Raw genomic sequence first — 20564 nt, forward strand, 5'->3', positions numbered from 1 at the left:
AAATTTTGACATCCCGTGCACTCACAATTGCTCTACCCAACTTTGCATCATCAGCAAACAAGTGAACACTTCCTCTCAGATCCTTACCTATATCATTGATGAACAAATTGAATAGCAGTGGTCCAAGAATAGAGCCCGGCAGCACGCCACTAGTCACAAGCCATCTTTTAGACTCCACTCCTGAATAAACCCCTCTCTGGTATCTCTCCATCAACCACCCTCCTATCTATCTCACCAACCCTATATCCATCTCCATCTGCTCCAATTTACTGATTAGGGTTCCATGTGGTATCCTGTCAAAGGCCTTGGCAAGGTCCAGTAGAATCACTGTAAACCCATTACCCTTATCCAGTTCGGCTGTCACTGTGTTATAAAACGTGAGCAAGTAACTGAGGCATGATCTACCCTTCACAAAACCATGTTGTCCCCCATACAATATCCCATTTTCATCTATCCAATCCTGTATTCTTTCCTTGACTAATTTCTCTAAGACCTTGACAATGATTCCTGATATGCTAATCGGTCAGTAATTTACAACAGCAGTCTTGGAACCACCTTTATGCAGTGGAACTATTTTCTCCTCTTTCCACCCCCTCGGGACTAAGCCAGACCCGAGACACAAATTAAACAAAAATGGTCAAGGGTACTGACAATTCTTTAGCCGCTTCTCGTATGACACGAACTGGTATACCATGCAATCCCACAGATGTATTAACATTGAGGTTATGCAATAGACTACTCACCTCCACTTCATTCACCACAATTCCCGTATAATCTACTGGTTCATTCGTTTCTGCAATGTCACTACCTGGATGATATATTCTTGCAAAGTACTCACTCAGTAACTCAACTATATCAACTGATTCAGTTACCAGTTATCATGATGATGGTAGTTATGGTTTGTTGTAGTTGGTGGATTGAGTGGTGGAGATGGAGAGTTGTAGAGTAGGTGCCCTCCCTCAATGAGTCTTTGGACTTCCTGGAGGTGTCATGTAATAATAATAATAATAAATTAAGTGTAGAGGACATAGAAGGTGATGGCTTAATTGCGAGTGAGCAGGAGTTGTTTGAGGAAGTAAATAACCTTGATGTCAATAAGGCAATAGGATTTGATGACAGATCACAATGCATCTTAAGGGAATGTTCCAGGGAATTGGCAGTAGCTTGGCATGCCTGTTTAATAAGAGTCTTACAACAGCACAGATTCCAAGGAAGTGGAAGGAGGGTAAAATTGTTCCATGGCATAACGGTGGTGATAAGGCTGTAGCTTCAAATTAGAGGCCGGTCTGTATATCTGGAGTTGTGGTGAAGGTCCTGGAGAGATTGGTGAACAGTAGGATACAGAAATGGGTTCCTAACAGCAGTATTCTCTGTGGTTATCAGCAGAGTTTGTTAACAGGAGATCATGTTTCACTAACTTACCTATGTACTATAACAAGGTGACAAATATCTTGGACAGTGGAGATGCATATGCAGTGATGTACTTGGATTGTGAAAAAGCTTTTGATAGACAGTCACATGACAAACTGTTAAATAAATTGATACAGATGGGGCTGGATAGCAGACTTCTGAGTTGTATCAGTGACTGGCTGTCGGACAGGTATCAGAAATTGTACAAGTATATGGGGTGCAGTATTCTGAAAGAGAAAGGTCATCAGCAGTGTGCTGCAGGGGTCAGTTTTGAGGCCATTGTTGTTCAATTTGTATGTTAATGATATTGGGTTGGGTTTAACTAGTGATATCCAGCTGTTTGCAGATGATGCAAAACTGAGGAGAGAGCAATGCAGAGTCAAGCAGATGTTATTGCCTTACAAGAGGACTTGAATAGATTGCATGAATGGGCAGGTATGTGGAACTATTAGTTCAATGTTGCAAAGTGTAAGGTTTTGAGATTTGGTAAGCAACGATGGGATATAAAGTGTACACTTAGTGGGGAAACCTTAATGGAAGTAGAGAAGATGAGAGATCTAGGAGTGATGGTGGACAAGGACCTGAAATTCAGCGACTACATTGCACAAGTTGTGAAGACATCATATCAGATAATGGCAATGATTCAGAGGACCCTGACATGCAGAAATAGGGAGGTTATGATTCCATTGTATAAGGCCTTGATCAGGCCTCATATGGATTATTGTGCACAGATTTGGTCGATGGGTTTCATGGTGATGAGGATATGTTGGAAAGGGTCCAGAGAAGATTCACAAAGGGAGTCAGTGGTCTTTGGAATGTGGACTATGAGGACAGATTGAGAGAATGTGAGTTGCAGAGTCTTGTGAATAGGATGAAGGGGGGATTGGTATGATTGAGACATATAAGCTAGTTATATGTCTAGTTAAGCTAGTCAACCTTAAGACATATAAGGTTGGTGAGTGGAATGCATTGCCTGAGTGTGTTGTGGGTGTAGACACATTGAATCAGTTTAAATCATGGTTGGATGAGCATTGTGTGCAATAATGTGTACCGCCCACGATCTCCATGGAGGTCAAATGTTAATAATAATAATAATAATTAAAACGGTGGCAAGTGGAAGGAAAGAGCGAGAAGCCATCCCCAGAAGTCATACAAAGTGATGTACTGAAAAGTGATATGAAGATTAGATTTTTTTAGATGCAGAATGGTGGGTGGGTGGGTGGACTGCATTACCAGAATGTATTGTGAATAGAAGTTAAGGAGGTTAAGATTCAACAGGATAATTATATTGCTAGTCAAGTGACATGATAATTATATTGCAAGTTAAGTGACCCTTCCAAGATAAATCTGCTGACCCCATACAGGTTGCTGTAATAATAATAATAATAATAACAAAGTGCAGATTAGTTGCAAAGTCAGTGATAAATTATTAAATTTAATGTATTTAACTTTATTTGTACAGTTAATCTTCTCTTTTAATAGTGACATAGCAATAATTACCCTGTTCTAAGAGCAAATAACATTTTTCAGCCATAATATTTGGAGAAATGTGTTTCATATATTACATATGTTTAATTCTTTATTACAGAATGCTGATGAAAAATGTTCAAAGGATGCAGAACTGCAATCAATATCTTCTATGTTAACACGAAACTGGGAGCCTGTCAGCTATCTTGCCAAGGGTGCATTTGGCCATGTACTTCTGGTACAACATATAAACTTGAATAAACTTGCTGTAATGAAATTTGTAAAAAAGGGAGACTGTGACTTAAAGGTAAAGGTTAGATGAAGTTCCCTTTTAAAATATGTATATCAGCAAATTTGTAATCCAATGATTGAACTGCAGGATACAAAAAATATTAGTCACTGAATAAATATTGTTTATATATATATATATGTGATAATCACTGTAATCACAGGTAGTATGTGATAATCACAGGTAATCACCTCATGAGACCATTGATTACCAAGGTGGTTGCCAGCAGTGCGAGGACCCCTGTGAGAAAAGGGTATATGTGGAACTACAAGGGGAGGGGTGATTATGAAGAGTTCTGGAGACAGCTTGCGGGTGTAGTGTGGAATGAGGAGTTAGCTGGAAAAGAGATCAATGCAGCTTGGGTGATTTTCAAAAACTATCTAGTAGATGCAATGTCTAAATGTATTCCAAGGGTGAGAAGGTTAAATAAAGTAGGTGTGAGATGGATGAATAAAGAGATTAAGCATGTGATACAGAGAAAAAGGGCATTATGGAGGCAGCATAAGAGAAGTGGAAATAACCAATTTCATGAGGTCTACAAAGACCAGGCAAGGAGGGTGACTTGGTTGGTGAGAGTAGCTAAAGAGAGGTATGAACAGTAGTTAGCTAATGAAGCCAAAAAGAATCCTAGGGAGTTCTTTCGATATGTAGCCAGCAAAAGAAAGAATGATTATGGAAGGATGACATTGATTGGAGAAAATGGTATAAAGACAGCTGTTGCAGAATGTGTGGTGGAGATACTTAATGAGAAGTTCATAAAGATCTTTCAATCTTGTGAATGTGACTTCATGGAGAGATTGAGAGCAGTTGATGATGGGGAGGAGCAGTGGCGCACCCAGAGGGGGGGGGGGGGGGCAAAGGGCCTGGGCACTCCCCAAAGAAAAGGAAAAAACACTAGAAAAATTTCCAAAAATCTTTTCCTAATTAAAATTCATTTTTGTTATTTATGTTGTGTGCTACTTATGAATTAGCGATCACTGCAGATGCTTAGTTATAGGTCTTATGTGATGTGTAGTGTGTATTCGCAAAACGTCTACTCAACTCAGCCCCCCCCCCCCAAGGTTAAATCCTGAGCGCTTGGCCCCCTCCAAGATTAAATCCTGAGTGTGCCACTGGGGAGGAGAGACTGACTGTAAGTGAGCAAGAGGTGTTTGGGGAGTTAATTAAACTAGATGTAAATAAGACTGTGGGACTTGATAATATATCACTGCGTATTCTGAAGGAATGTGCCAGGGAGTTCACACCTGCCTTGACATATTTTTTTAATATGAATCTTGCACTTGGTCAAGTTCCTAAGGAGTGGAAGGAGGGCAAGATTGTGCCACTTCATAAAGGAGGTGATCGAACTCAAGCATCAAACTTTAGGCCTATCTGTGTGTCAGGTGTTGTAGTTAAGTTGTTGGAGAAGCTTGTGAGAACTAGCATCCAGATTTAGGTTGACAACAATGGCATTATCTTTGATGGACAGCATGGATTTGATAAAGGGAGGTCATGTTTTAGTAATCTACTTACTTATTACAATAAAGTGACTTCTTCCTTGGACAGAGGAGAAGGATACACAGTAATATACTTGGATTTCACAAAGGCTTTTGATAGAGTACCTCATGATAAGTTGACAGTCAAACTAGAGCAGATGGGGTTGGATATTAGATTAGTGCATTGGATTGGAGACAGGCTATCTGATAGGTATCAAAAAGTTGTGTATGGGGGGTGCGATATCCAGGTAAAGGAAAGTCACTAGTGGAGTGCCTCGGGGGGCTGTTTTAGGGCCATTACTATTTAACTTGTATATTAATGATATTGACGAAGATTTGGATGGAGATATTCAGTTATTTGCAGATGATGCAAAGTTGGGGCGAACCATAAAGAGTAGTGAAGATGTTGTGGCCTTGCAAGGCGACTTGAATAAATTGAGTGATTGGGCACGGAAAATGGGGGATGTCAGTTCAATGTTGCAAAATGCAAGGTTTTAAAATTTGGAAAACAAAGATGGGATGCAGAATTTATGCTTGGTGAGAATATATTGTTGGAGATAGAGGAAATAAGAGATCTGGAGGTGATAGTGAATAAGGATCTAAAACTTAGGAGACACATCGCCAAAATTGTGAAGACAACACAAAGGCTTCTTGGAATGATGCGGAGGACTCTGACGTGTAGAAGTAGGGAGATTCTTGTTCTGTTGTGTAAGGCTTTGATTAGGCCACACATGATGGACTATTGTGCCCAGATTTGGTCACCGGATTTTCAAAAGGATGAAAAGATGTTGGAAAGGATTCAAAGGCGACTGACTAAGGTAGTTTCTGACCTCTGGAATGTTGATTATGAGGAAAGATTGAAAAGATGTAATTTGCAGAGTCTGGTGGAGAGAAGGAAGAGGGGAGATATGATAGAGACCTACAAGTTGGTAAGGGGTTGTTATAAGATCAATGGTGGAGAAGTTCTACAGAGAATAGCAGGAGATCAGGGGAGAACCAGAGGTCATCCCTGGAAACTGTATAAAGCGGGTGTGAGTAGGGAAGTGAGAGGCAGGTTTTTTTCGTGCAGAGTTGTGAATGATTGGAATGCCTTGCCTGAGAGTGTGGTGTCTGCAAGGAGTTTGAGTGTGTTTAAAACATGGTATGATGAGATATGTGTGTGTGTGTGTGATAAAAGAGGACCTCCCAGATGAGTCTTTGACTCCATGAGGTCTTGGGGTAATAATAATAATAATGTGTGTGTGTGTGTGTGTGTGTGTGTGTGTGTGTGTGTGTGTGTGTGTGTGTGTGTGTGTGTGTGTGTGTGTGTGTGTGTGTGTGCTCACTCCTATCTGGAGTATAGTATGAAAACCTCTCTAAATATCCCTTATTTTATCCAGATAAAGTCAGTTTAGTTGTCAATCTGGAAACAATCTAAACTTTCTAAATATCTGAAGCACTTTTCATGACTTGTCCATTGAGGCTAATGCCATTAACCTGTATATTTGATCTGCAATTTAAAACTATGCTATCACTTTTCTTGCTTTTCTTGCTATCACTTTTCTTCATATGAAACTTTTTTTTTGTCTAATAATATAACCCATCGTCCTGTAAACACTGTTGTTTCTCCTATCTGGTCATTAAATGTATTTATAAGTTTTAAAAGAGGTATACCATGAGTAGACATATCGATACAAAATTAATAATGGAAAACTCATGTACAAAGATTATTTAATAGTATAATTTTTGCCTGTGTAAAGTTAGGAAAGATTAGCTGATTTATAAAGTATGTTAGAATGTGCGTTATTTCTTCTGTATTTAAAGAACTGCTTTATTAAAAGAGCTTTGAGTAGTTTTAATATGTCATCATCATCATCATCATCAAATTCCTGCCATTTACCCTCAAGGGGTGTACAGGATATGACAGTACTACATGAAAAAATTACATCATTACTAACTTCCTATGTACAATTTTCCTCCAAATCAGTCTGTTACTTGTCAAGACTCCAACATTATCAGATCTTATATTTCTATCGTCTAAGGCACTTAAGGTGCTTAAGGGTCAAAGCTGTATAACTGAGAGGAGATCTCCACATAGCCTTTAAAGGAATGCGGAGAACCGACCAGGGCTTCTGACCTAATGTCCAATCCTCACCTTCTCGTGGCGCACCCTGTTGGATATCTACTTTGATACTGAACAAACGAGGATGGGCTGGCAATTTGGGATTTAGCCGACCAAATTGTATTCTTATTGGTTAAACCAAAATAAAAAATGATGGTTTTAATATGTCTTCCTCTTCAAATACAGAAGAAATGCACATTCCTATCCCTTATGTACAAGGCATTAGTGAACGTATAGCAAAAGTTTTAAAATCACTGAATATTTTTGTTGCCTTTCGACCACTTAGAAAAATCTCCACCTTTCTTACTTCTCCTAAGGACAAGCTCCCACATCTTAATTATCCAGGTGTCTACCAGATTCCGTGCTCTTGTGGATTATCTTATTTCGGACAAACAGGAAGATTTACCTCTATTCGGCTAGAAGAACACCAATCTTATATTGAATACTTTAAACCTGAAAAGTCTGGACTTGCAGAACATGCCATCTTCACTAGACATAGAGTTCATTGGAGAAAGACAAGAGTCCTTCACAAAAGTCGGTTCTTCATGGAATGCCTTTATAAAGAAACATGTGAAACTTTACTTCATTCTCCTAACTTAAACAGATCTGACGGCTTACGTCTATCCCCTTTATGGGAGATAGTACTTTATAAATCAGCTAATCTTTCCTAACTTTTTATTGTAAACTTTTTTTTTTTGTTAGGAAATTTATTGACCTTTTTAGTTATCTTACACCAGCTACTTAGGTGGTGCTTTTTGGAATTGTCAGTTATTGTTTAATTTGAGCTTAAATTGTACTGAAGATGCCTGTGACACACAGGTGAAAATTATACTATTAAATAATCTTTGTACGTGAGTTTTCCATTATTAATTTTGTATCAAAATGTATTTATTCATCACCAAAATTGTTCTACTTCATAAGAGAGAGAGAGAGATGGTAAGAGTGACACTTCTTTGGCGGATAGCATTAGTTTGCTAAAGAAAGAATGTTTTAGCAATCTGCTTGTTTATTGCATTGGTTTATTTATCGGTTTATATATACTTATTTATTGCAATGTGACAAATCCATTGGACAAAGGAGATGCATATACATTCATATATTTAGATTTTGCAAAGTTATTGGATGGGTTTCAACATGATAAGTCAGTAATTAAATTGGAATAGATGGAGTCAGATAATAGATTACTGTATGGTATTGGAGATTGGCTGTTTAATAAGCATTAGCAGGTTGTATATGGGGGGGGGGGGTGCAATATCCTAGAAAAGGAAAGTCACTAGTAATATGCCCCAGGGATTTCTTTGGGGGGACCATTTGCTATTTAACTTATATGTTATTGATGTTGAGAAAGGATTGAATAAAGATATGCAGTTGATTGTAGATAGTACAAAGTAAGAACTATGAGGAGCAGAGGAGATGTGGCTTGTCAAGAGGATTTGAATAGTCTGGGTGAGTTGGATTACCAGTTCAACTGCAAGTTTTAAAATTTGGGAAGCAGAGATGGATACAGAATATACAGTCAGTCAGAGATATCTTAGAGGAGGTGGAGCTTATAAGCGGTCTGGGAGGTGATAATGGATAAAATTTAGGGTACACATTGCTAAAATTGTGAGGGCAGTACAACACTGTGGATTATAGCGATGATGCAAAGGACACTGACATATAGAAGTAAGGAGATTATGATTCTATAGTATGAGGCCTTGATCAGACAATATATGGATTATGGTGCAGATATTTGGTCACCTGGTTTTCAGAAGGATCACAGCTATTAGAAAAGGCTCAGATATAATTTATTAAATTAACTACAGTAGTTTTTGATGTGTAGCATGTTAAAGAAAGATCAAAGAAATGCAATTTGCAGAGTCTGGTAGATTGGAGGAAGAGGAGGAATGTGATTCAGACATATTAGTTGGTAAGAGACTATTACTAGATTAATGTGAAAGACCAAGATACCATCCCTGGAAGCTGTATAAAGAAGAATAGGTTTTTACATGGAGAGTAACAGGTAATTCAAATGTGTTACCTGAAAGTGTGGTGAATTCATTTAAGGCACAGTTTGATTATTATCATTATTATGATGATGATTCAGGCCTCCATGGATTCATTGTGGGAGGCCCACCCTAGAAAACACAGTCTATCATACCACTCCTTGAACCCATTGATTTTCATGCTTTCACCATTGTATCAGACAATGCATTCAATGGATCAACTACCCTCTATGCAAAGAAACCACTCCTTACCATCTTGCTCATAATCCTCAGCCACCTCTCAACAGTTTAAAAGTGTTAATCATATCACCTCTCTTTCTTCTATCTACCAAAATCTGCATTCCACATTCCTCAGCTTATCCTCATAACTAACATTGTGCAGTCCTGATATCATCTTTGTTGTCCTCCTCTACACTCTTTTCATGGTTAATTTATTCCTTTCAGATCCTGGGGACCAAATTTGAGCGCAATAATCCGATCAGGGCTTTATACAATAGAATGACAACATTTATATCTGCAGGGCAGTGCTCTTCTCAGCATTGTAACAATCCTCTGGGTTACCTTCACCCCTCTATGCAAAGCAACCACTCCTTACCCTCTTGATCACAACATCATCAGCCACCTCAATATGGTTATATCACCTCAATAGCAATATGGGTTACCACTTTCACCGCTGAATTTCAGGTTTCTATCAATCATCACCTCAGATCCCCTGGCTTTCCCCACTTCCTCCAACAGAGTATGCAGCCTCCGATCGATGCATCCCAAACTTCAAGACTTTACATTTAACTGAATTAAACTGAAATCTCCATTAATTTGACCATCTGTCCAGTTTATTCAAATTCTCTTGCAGGGTTAACACATCCTCACTATTACTAATAACCCTTCCCAGCTTCACATCATCTGCAAACAACTCAATATTCCCCTGAAATCCATTCATATAAATTAAACAATATGGGTAGGATCCCCACTTGTAGCCTTCTGCTTCCTTGATACTGCTCCTTTATACACAACTCTCTGATACTTATCAGATAGCAATCTCAAATCCAGTTCACTAACCTGACATCTAAACCCCTGTGCTGAAACTTAAATATCAGCTTATCATGTGATACCCTGTTAAATGCCTTTGCAAAATCCAAAAAATTGCCAGAATATGCCTTTTCCCTCATCAACCATTCTTGTCACTTTATTATAAAAGGCAATCATATTACAAAAACAAGAATGCCCCTTAACAAATCCATGTTTACTTAAACAGATAACATTACCCTCATCTGCCCAATGCTCTAAATGATCCCTCACTAATTTCTCCAAAATCTTAACACCTACCGATAATATACAAACTGATCTATAGTTTGATACTTCCAGTCTGCTATAACCCTTTTGCAATCTTACCCTCCTTCCACTCCTTGCATACCTTTCCCATGGCCAGACTTTCATTGAAAAGCCAGGTCAATGGAGCTATCAATTCTTTATCACATTCTCTCCAAATCTGTGGTGAAATCCTACCTAGTCCCATTGCGTTATTGACATCCGGAGTCAATAATTATTAACTTGATTATTGACACTAAGGCAATTGATGTGAAGTCATCTGCCACCATATAAAAGTAGCCCAGTCTGATGATACTTCACACACAGCCTTTATTTGCTGAAGCATGGGTAAAGAATTAACACAAGAATATACTTCACATCAATTGCCTTAGTGTCACAAAATTAGGGATCCCAGATACATTGGAAAAAAAATACCGGACACTTATGACTGAGGGTGAAAGTTTAGTATGCGCATCCATCACATATGCCAGTCTTACAAAATGATTCTAACTTTCCAAGTGTGTGCATGGTAAGGTTTGCTATGCACACCAGTGGTGCACCCAGGATTTAATCTTGGACGGGGGGGGGGGGGGGGGTACTCAAGATTTAATCTTGTGGGGGGGGGATGAGCACTCATGATTTAATCTTGGGAAGGCCGAGTTGAGTAGACAATTTGAGAATATGCACATTAGGCATTGCATACGACCTATGAGTGAGCATCTGCAGTGATCGGCAATACATGATACCTGTGATCTCTGGCCGGGCTCGGGCAAACAAAGTTTCGCCTGAGCACTACTTCATTCGCCTTGCGTTCATTGTGAATGCAAGGCAAACGAAGACCGTGATTACTGAGAGTCAGATGGTATTCTCACCTTATGTGACTGCTAATTCATAAGTAGTATAGAAATACTTCACACAACACAACATAAATTTAAAAAAAAAAAGAAGAATTTTAATTAGGAAATGATTTTTGGAAATGTTTCTAGTCTTTTTTTCCTTTTTCTTTTTTTTGGGGGGGGGGTGGGGGACCAGGGTGTGCCAATGATGCACACACTTTACTAAGTATAAGTAAACAAATAGTAAATCCAATTGTTAGGCTGCATATTTTCATTAAGCTACTTTAAGTTGCCTTCAAATGGTTTTTTACTTACTATTATAGATACAAAATAGATTGTTAATACAGTAATGCTCTTCTCACCTGACAATATTCTTATTAATCAATCAGTCTTGTTCACTCTTGCAATACTTTTCTGAAGAATGAATTTCACTTAACAATTGCCTTGTTTTTAAGAATCATGTCATGAAAAGCTACACAATTCTCACTGAAGAATGATTTTACAATAAGCATTGATTTTACAGTTTTTACAGAAAATTTATTTTCTCATCAGTCCATGGTGCTTTCATGCGAGAAAATAATCTTTTGACACATGCATTTGTTCCAGGGATACACATAACGAACTGCACTACTTTCTTTAAATTTGATAGTTCTCCTTCAACATTTTTTAAGAGATCCACCCAGACTTCATCTAAATGTTTGGATTTCAACATGTCCTTCACTTCACTATCTTCTTTGGACTTCAGAGCTATTTTCTCTATCATTACTTCATCAAACAAATCAGATTCAACAATGTTTGCTATGACAGTGGTCTGATTAATAGTTTGGACTGTTTGAAGAACATTTTCCAAACATAATGCTGTTCTCAGTTTCACCCAAGACATACTGTCTAATTTCAGCATATACTGTGACCATTCTTTTATATGACACACGTGTTGTAAAAATCAATTTTATGAGATTGGAATGCCTTTTCACTAATCAATCCTTCCTCTTGCAACTGAAGAAGTAGCTTCTTTTTGGTGGTAGTTGACAAATTTTCATCTCTTCTCATTTCAATTTTTCCAACCAGTGACTGTATAATTGACTGTGCTTTGACGAAAGATATTGTTTCGCCTTCTATGCTCCTGATAGTAGTATGGAACATTTTACATTGAACTCCAGAAAAGTAGAAAACAGCTTTGACACTGGATTCTGGAAAAAGTCTTTCAACATTGTCAGACATTTATCTATTGAAAGAAAATAGGCTTTAAGTCCTTCATACATTTCATTCAACCTTTTGATAGCTGATGCAATGACAGCCACCTTGTCTTCGAGTGTCCTAGAACTGTTTTATACTCGTTGTCCACAAATTCACAAAATTCTTTCAGGGATTGGACTCTTACAGAGTATATATAAAAGTGTTGAAATATTTTAGCTATAACAGCCTCAATGTCTGCAGGCAATGAATCAGCTGCAGTTTGCACAGCATTGTTTAAAATATGAACTGAGCAACCAACTCCAATCAATCTGTGGGTAAACCTAGTTCTCAATTTATGGTACACGTTGTTTCTTCCCGTTCTCGAACATCCACCAAAGTTAATATTAGTATTGTCTGTTGAGAAGTCTTTGACTTTATCTTTAATCTTTCAAGATTTTAACAAGTCCCATATGTAACCTGTAAGTTGTTGTGTACTTTCACTTGGAGGGTCTGTAAATTCTAGAATCGTGGTTTTAACACCTTTTAGTGGAACGAAATATCGAACTACCAATGCCACTAATTTTGAAGCACCATGGTTTGAAGCATCAATCAGGATAGATATATAATTTGCTTTCTCCATTTCCAGTTTGAATTGCTTGATTGCAAATGAAGCTAAAACATTTACAATTAATGCTTGTGTTTTTGTTTGCCCACATGTAAATTTTCTATCATATAACTTACGTATTATTTTAGATGTACAATCCATTGATCGAAAACTCTGGTTGTGAAAATGCATGTGATACGTGAAAGTTGCTTCTTCTGCAGCAAAATTCTTTTCCACTTCCCCCCATCTCTTTCTTGGTAAAGAAATCACTGACTTTTGCACTTGTACTAGCTCGAGATGCAGATTTATGTCTTTTTGTAGCAATGTGCTGGGTAATGTCGGACTTTCTGCCATGTTCGATGCTAAACAAGCCACCACAAACCATACACTCCACTTATTATCTGTCTCACCCAATTTAGTAGATTTTTTTAAAAACGGAAATTGAGTTTTTAAAGCGTCTGTATAATCACACTTCCTTTTCGGTATTTTCAATGTTCAACAGGGCCACAGGAGAATTGAAAAACCATACATTTTAACAGCAGCTGTAAAGTAATTAATACTCTGCAAGCACCAACCTGTTTCTCTTGGAGCAAGCTTCTAAAATGGCGTGGGCCAAGCAGACTGTTCTATCATATTTTCATATTTTCCATATTCAAGTAGGAGATGAGTCTTTGACTCCATGAGGTCTTGTATAATAATAATAAATGTATCAACACATTATTAAAATATTCTAGATTAGAGAAAGTTGTAAAAGGTTTTTATAAGAATACAACAAATTGTATTCTTATTTTAATCCTTTACACAAGCAAGAGCAAACAGTTTGTATATGAAGTATCCTCATGACTAAGCTACTTATACGAAGTGGCATCAAAACATTTCGAGACTAGGTTTGTAACACACCAACAGATGGCAGCACAAGGATGCATGCACAGTTACAGGGAGTACCTATCTTCATAAGTCAGTGTGCCAAAAGACATCGTCCTGTGTACATTGGGAGCTGTGCAACTGATGCTATTCTGACCACCTGAGTTACCACATCTGCGATTTCATCATGGATAGCAAGTTAGAACAAAGAGCAAACATGAAATTGTGCATGAAACTGGGCAAATCTGCCACAGAGACATTTGACATGATTTGGAAAGGTTACAGCGATGCTGCAATGAGTCGTTCGAGGTGTTTTGAATGGCATGCATGCTTCGAGAGCGGAAGAACATCACTGGAAGACGATGAGAGAACTTTTGCATGAGAATCGTCAGAAAACACTCCACAACATTGCTGCCATTGTCAATGTGTCATACGGAACAGGCCAGGCAATCCTCATGTGTAATTTGGGCATGTGCTATGTTGTTGCCAAGTTCATCCCCAGGCTGCTGACCCAGGAGCAGAAGAAACACTGCATCAAAGTCTACCAAGAACTCCATCAGCATGCTGTAGATGACCCATCCTTCATGTCGAGGATCATTACCGCTGACGAAACTTGCGTGTACGGGTATGACCCTGAGATGAAGCAACAGTCTTCACAGTGGAAGAGCCCATCATCTCCACCACTGAAAAAGTCGAGGCAGGTCCACAGCTCGACCAAGTGCATGCTCATCATCTTTTTTGACATTCGTGGCGTTGTGCATCGAGAATTTGTCCTCAGGGGCCAGACCGTCAATAGCACGTTCTACTGCCAGGTTTTAAGGTGTCTCAGGGAGGACATTCGGCGAAAGTGACCAGATCTGTGGCGTGTGAAAAACTGGATGCTCCATGATGACAATGCACCCTGTCACCGAGCTCTCCTCACACGTGAATTTCTCGCCAGAAATAACATGATCTCACTTCCACATCAACCCTATATTACCTATATTACTCACCAGATTTGGCTCCGGCAGACTTTTTTCTCTTCCTGAAGAAAGAAGATCCAGCTCAAAGGTCACTGTTTTGACACCATTGCAGAGATTCAGCATGAATTGCAGAAGTGCTTGACATGCTTCGAAAAGAAGACTTCCGGGACACATTCCAGAAGGGGCAAGAACGCTGGGAGCACTATATTGATATGCAAGGGGACTATTTTGAAGGTGATAGTGTGTAAACATAGATAAATAAAGTAATTTCTTGTAAAAAGAGCTAGTCTCAAAACTTTTTGATACCACCTCGTATATGGAGACAGATGACTTCACATCAAATTGTCCTAGTATTCGATAATGCACAGTAATCATATTTTGTAAAAGTAGATTGGATTTTGAGGGTAGCTATAGATTCTTAAAAAAAAAAAAAAAAAAAAAAAAAAAAAAAAAAAAAAAAAAAAAAAGCTTGTCACATTTAAACTTACTGCAATGAGGCATTTTTTTCCCCAAAAAAACTTAGGAAAAGTTTTAAACTTATAATGCATTAGTATTGTAGGTGGGCTAATGATTTTTTCTGTTTTTTGTTTGTTAATTTTATATATAATTTTGTATTTTTGTCTTATTTTTTTACATAGCATTCTAGAGACTAAACATGGAACTTTTTCAAGCCACTTAAGATTTCTTGTAAGTGGGACAGTGGTCTCACACAAGGCAGTGAAATTTATCTCTCACCTAAGGACAATTGCAAATATCCATGCCCATGGTATGATTTGAACTCTCAGCCTGTTGTTGGTGAAGAGAGGATATGCCAGTCCAGCATCTTTTTTTTTGGTGGTGTTCAAGTCATGGTCTGTAGACCTGACCATGGTCATGACTGAACATGTATTCTGTATGTTTTTTTTTTATTATTATTATTATTTTGGGCATAATTTTTACAAGCAGATGTGTTGATCCTCTATACAAATTTCTCCTCTCTTAGTCTTATTAGTCTCAGTAATACCAATTATGCTGACATGTTATTTTTTTAATTCTTTAGATAGATCCACTTCCTTTTTTCCTACATAATGTTACCTATCTTCGATTCCACTGAGGCTGTTTCATTAGTTGATCTTTCCCTGTTCACGTTGTTCCTTTATGAAAACAGTAACAGCCCTTAGGTGATACTCCAGCTGCATGATATTTGATTATGTTGTACTGTCATGATCTATATGTAGTAAAAACTTACATGAAGAATTTTAATGTTTGTAATTGTATTATCCTTTGAATGTATACTGATTCTTTAAATGAAAATTTTAATATTTTATATGTAATTTCTTTAGATTAATTTTTAAATAGCATGCACAATGAACCTGATAAGAAAAGTACAACGCATTTATTTATCAGATAACTTGAAGCTTAAACCATAAGTAGAAATTATCACTGAGCAGACTTTAAGAAACTCTCCAGCTTTATCTGAATAGATCACTGTAAGTGTTCTTTCCATGGAGGTCAGATGTTAATAAATAATAATACTAATGATCGCTCTCTCTCTCTCTCTCTCTCTCTCTCTCGCTTGCACACATCTTAAGTGCTCATATGTATTGCTTGCAACTCTTGATGTGATGATCCCGCATAACTGATCATTGTATCAATGCCATCTTTGCATTGCTAAAAAGTTTCTTTTTAATAGATTCTTCTGCTTCATTGACTTCTTCGTTTTCTGATACCCCTCCCCTCTTCCATAGCAGAAGCCATAGCAATATCTGTAATAGTTTTGCTTCCTCTTTTCAGTTGCTTAAAGTGCAGGGTCTCCTTTTTCCAGTTTAAGTCAGTTCTTGGACATTTTATTGTGTGGTCTGTCTTTCTAGCTATCCATAGCAAGCCAGCTAGCTCAAATCCTTTAAGGTCAAATATTGTCATCTGGGCCTTGCAAGAAATTTTTTTTCAGCAATTGTCTAAAGCTTCTTTTTAATGTCTATATGCATTGGCTCACTTGGAAATAGCAGACTCGATATTATACAACCTAATATTTTCTTGTTGTTGTTCTTCCTCTTCTTCATCCATTTCAACCAATACAATCATCATCTCATCAAGAAACTTATGCATATAGAACCTCTTGCAACCCAAAATGATGCCTCAGTCCACTGGCTGTATTAAGGAAGTTGTTGGGCGGTCAGGCCGCCCACTTGATTTTACCATCTTTGTTGGACAGATTGCAATATCTGGAATGCAGAGAGGTGTTGTCAAAAATTCTGACTTCAAACAATCTGCTTATGGAACCATTAATTTGTAATCTCTTTTATGAACCAGGCATTTTGTGAATTGTAATAGACAACAGGCAATATCATATGTGTTGCCTATGTATAAAGTCTTTTAATGCCCTTGGCTTCTTAGGTCTTGCCCACACAACAGGCATCAGCCAATGGATCTCATCTGCAATGAACAACGAAGTGCAAACAAATCCTTGCTCTTTTTTCTGGACCAATGTTAATTGTTCTGTGAGAACAGCTTATGTATTTTCTGGAAAAGCATGACAAAACCAATTAGTTCATCGGCATTATGTATTTGAGAATGACACAAATTTGACATTTTTTTCTCCTAAGTGGCTCAACACTTTCAGTATTACCACTTGACGTCACCACAAATTTTTTCTATTAATGATACTGTGTCTTTGTCTAAACTATTATTGCTATCCTGTACTGCATGTAAAATTGCACGTTTCAAAAGATTTTGCCAACTTTTCTGCTGCCTGCAGCTCAACATCACATGCAGCTCATTGGTGTGTACTGTACTACTTATATAAAGCTTCTTCAGCACTTCTTTTGCTTCTTTCTTGTTTAATTTTGACGGTGTATATGTGTGTGTGTGTGTGTATATATATATATATATATATATATATATATATATATGAAAAGTACTATTAACTCGGGGTTGGGATATGTTCATTTTTTTAAATTATTATTATTATTATTATTATTATTATTATTAAACAAGACCTCATGGAGTCAAAGACTCATCTAGGAGGTCCTTTTATCTCACACACATCTCATCATACCGGGTCTTAAACACATTCAAACTCCTTGCAGACACCACACTCTCAGGCAAGGCATTCCAATCATTCACAACTCTGCACGAAAAAAACCTGCCTCTCACTCCCCTACTCACACCCTCTTTATACAGTTTCCAGGGATGACCTCTGGTTCTCCCCTGATCTCCCACTATTCGCTGTAGAACTTCTCCACCATTGATCCTATAGCAACCCCTTACCAACTTGTAGGTCTCTATCATATCTCCCCTCTTCCTTCTCTCCACTAGTCTCTGCAAATTACATCTTTTCAATCTTTCCTCATACTCGACATTCCAGAGGTCAGAAACTACCTTAGTCAGTCGCCTTTGGACCCTTTCCAACATCTCCTCATCCTTCTGAAAACCAGGTGACCAAATCTGGGCACAATAGTCCATGTGTGGCCTAATCAAAGCCTTATACAATGGAACAAGAATCTCCCTACTTCTACACGTCAGTGTCCTCCTCATCATTCCCAGAAGTCTTTGTGTTGTCTTCACAATTTTGGCGATGTGACCCCTAAATTTTAGATCCTTATCCACTATCACTCCCAGATCTCTTATTTCCTCTACTTCCAACAATATATTCTTACCAAGCATAAATTCTGCATCCCATCTTTGTGTTCCAAATTTTAAAACCTTACATTTTGCAACATTGAACTCACACCCCCATTTGCTTGCCCAATCACTCAATTTATTCAAGTCTTCTTGCAAGGCCACAACATCTTCACTACTCTTTATGGTTCTTCCCAACTTTGCATCATCTGCAAACAACTGAATATCTCCATCCAAATCTTCGCCAATATCATTAATATACAAGTTAAATAGTAATGGCCCTAAAACAGATCCCTGAGGCACTCCACTAGTGACTTTCCTTTTCCTGGATATTGCACCCCCATACACAACTTGTTGATACCTATCAGATAGCCAGTCTCCAATCCAATGCACTAATCTAATATCCAACCCCATCTGCTCTAGTTTGACTGTCAACTTATCATGAGGCACTCTATCAAAAAATTAACTGACTTAAACCCGAGAATTATAACCCAATGACATTTATTTGAAAAAACGCAACATGTTTCGTCAAGAATGACTTCTTCAGGCGATAAGAACGTAGAAAGATAATAAAAGACACTTAAATTAACATTGACACACTCCAAAGCTATACAATTATAAAGCCATGATATTCGACTGTAAATTACAGTCGAATATATATATATATATATATATATATATAATCAGAACAGAATTATAAGTAAATAATTATTTATTGACTTATTGCTGATATTTCGCTGGTGTTATAACCAGCATCTTTAGAGCACAAAAACATAGTTTGTTATAGTATGCGAAACTACAACAACAAGGTGTAAAGGGACTAGTTTAAAAAATTGTAGCAACAACACAAAGACTAAACTCCTAATTAGGTGCCCTCTATCTTAAAAAAAAAAGAATTCTAGATATCTTTTCCGATGTGCCTCTAATGTATGGGATGGTGATGACTGTTTTGTTGTAGTTCTCCATGGTGGATAGTGGGAGGGGTTTCTTATGGGGATTATAGCCATTGGCCAAGAAGGTGTGGTGTAAGTGAGCCAGTTCAGCACCCCTTCCACTATCCAGCACGGAGAACTACAACGAAACAGTCACTATCCCATACATTAGAGGTACATTGGAAAAGATATCTAGAATTCTCAATAAACATCAACTACGCACTGCATTCAGACTGTGTGTCAAATTAGCAACTCTCATTCATTCACCCAAGGACAGCATCCCTCCTTTATCACATCCAGGAGACTACGAAGTACCCTGCTCGTGTGATCAAGCTTACTACAGTCAAACAGGAAGAACTGTGAACATCCGCATCAGTGAACATAAAAGATGCATCCGGCACTATCACTTTGGCAAGTCGGGCCTAGCAGACCATGCTTTGGATACCCCTGCACACAGGATCAACTGGAAGAAAACAAAACTACTGCACAGAAGCTTTTACAAGTCAGAGAGATTGTTCTTAGAAGTAACAGAAGCCTTGAAACAAACTCCGAATCTCAACAAATATGGCTGTATAAATTTACCTAAGATTTAGGAGACAGTCATCTTAACATTTAAAAGTTTTTAAGATAGAGGGTGCCTAATTAGGACTTTAATTTTTGTGTTGTTGCTACAATTTTTTAAACTAGTCCCTTTATTACACCATGTTGTTGTAGTCTTGTGTACTGTGACAAACTGTGTTTTTGTGCTCTGAAGATGCTAGTTATAACACCAGCGAAATATCAGCAATAAGTCAATAAATAATTATTTACTTATAATTCTGTGTTCTGATATATATACCGTCAAAATTAAACAACATGTACAACGAACATATAAGCCTTTCTACACGTTTTTGCTTCTTTAATGGCTGTTTGATACACTGCTTTTATCACTCCACACACATCCTCTTTTAAACCAGATTGTTTATTGAGTGTTTTTTTTTTATATTAGTGATTGACACTGTCTCTAGGCATATGCCAAATTCTGCATGGACTTTTCTTCCAGCAACGTCATTTGCAGTGTCAATGATAATTAAAGTAACATGTTTTTTTTTTTTTTTTATACCACATTCCTGTTTAAGACCTATAATTAGCTTTAAATATTTTAATTTAAATAACAGTGTTCAAATGAACTCCAACTACTATGAACATTTGCATGTCACAAAGCAATCAATAATGCCAGAGAATATGTTGAGAGGAGAAGCTGCATGTTACTGGAAAACTCCATTCAATCTGTACAGTGAGCCATAATATTTAACCATTGATTGATCTGGATTAGCTGACATCTGGACTAGTGAGAGTTTGTTGTAGTTAAAAATATTTCAGGAAAATTTTAAAAAAATCATTAGATCATTCAAGATATCTTGGAATTTTTATATGCAGTGAAAATATACTGCACACAATTATTTAAAATGATCTTTTCATTTTAAAACATTTATTACAAAAAAAAAGAAACTGAAAAACATCCACAGATGTCAACCATCAAGAAAATTAATTCTTAGTTTCTGATGTGTTACGA

General features: G+C 37.5%; 1 protein-coding gene across 1 annotated transcript in view; it reads left to right on the plus strand.

Annotated features, from left to right (window-relative positions):
• Positions 1 to 20564, plus strand: part of LOC150108044 (protein kinase C iota type-like) — a 203758-nt gene that overhangs the window by 72307 nt on the left and 110887 nt on the right. Inside the window, exon 4 of the mRNA XM_090415541.1 lies at positions 2999 to 3184. Within this exon, the coding sequence (XP_090271667.1) occupies positions 2999 to 3184 (186 nt within the window). The remainder of the gene's footprint in view (positions 1 to 2998; positions 3185 to 20564) is intronic.

Source organism: Typopeltis vanoorti, chromosome 3, assembly GCF_054136105.1.
Source record: "Typopeltis vanoorti isolate ZY-2024b chromosome 3, IOZ_Tvanoo_1.0, whole genome shotgun sequence".
NCBI lineage: Eukaryota > Metazoa > Arthropoda > Arachnida > Uropygi > Thelyphonidae > Typopeltis > Typopeltis vanoorti.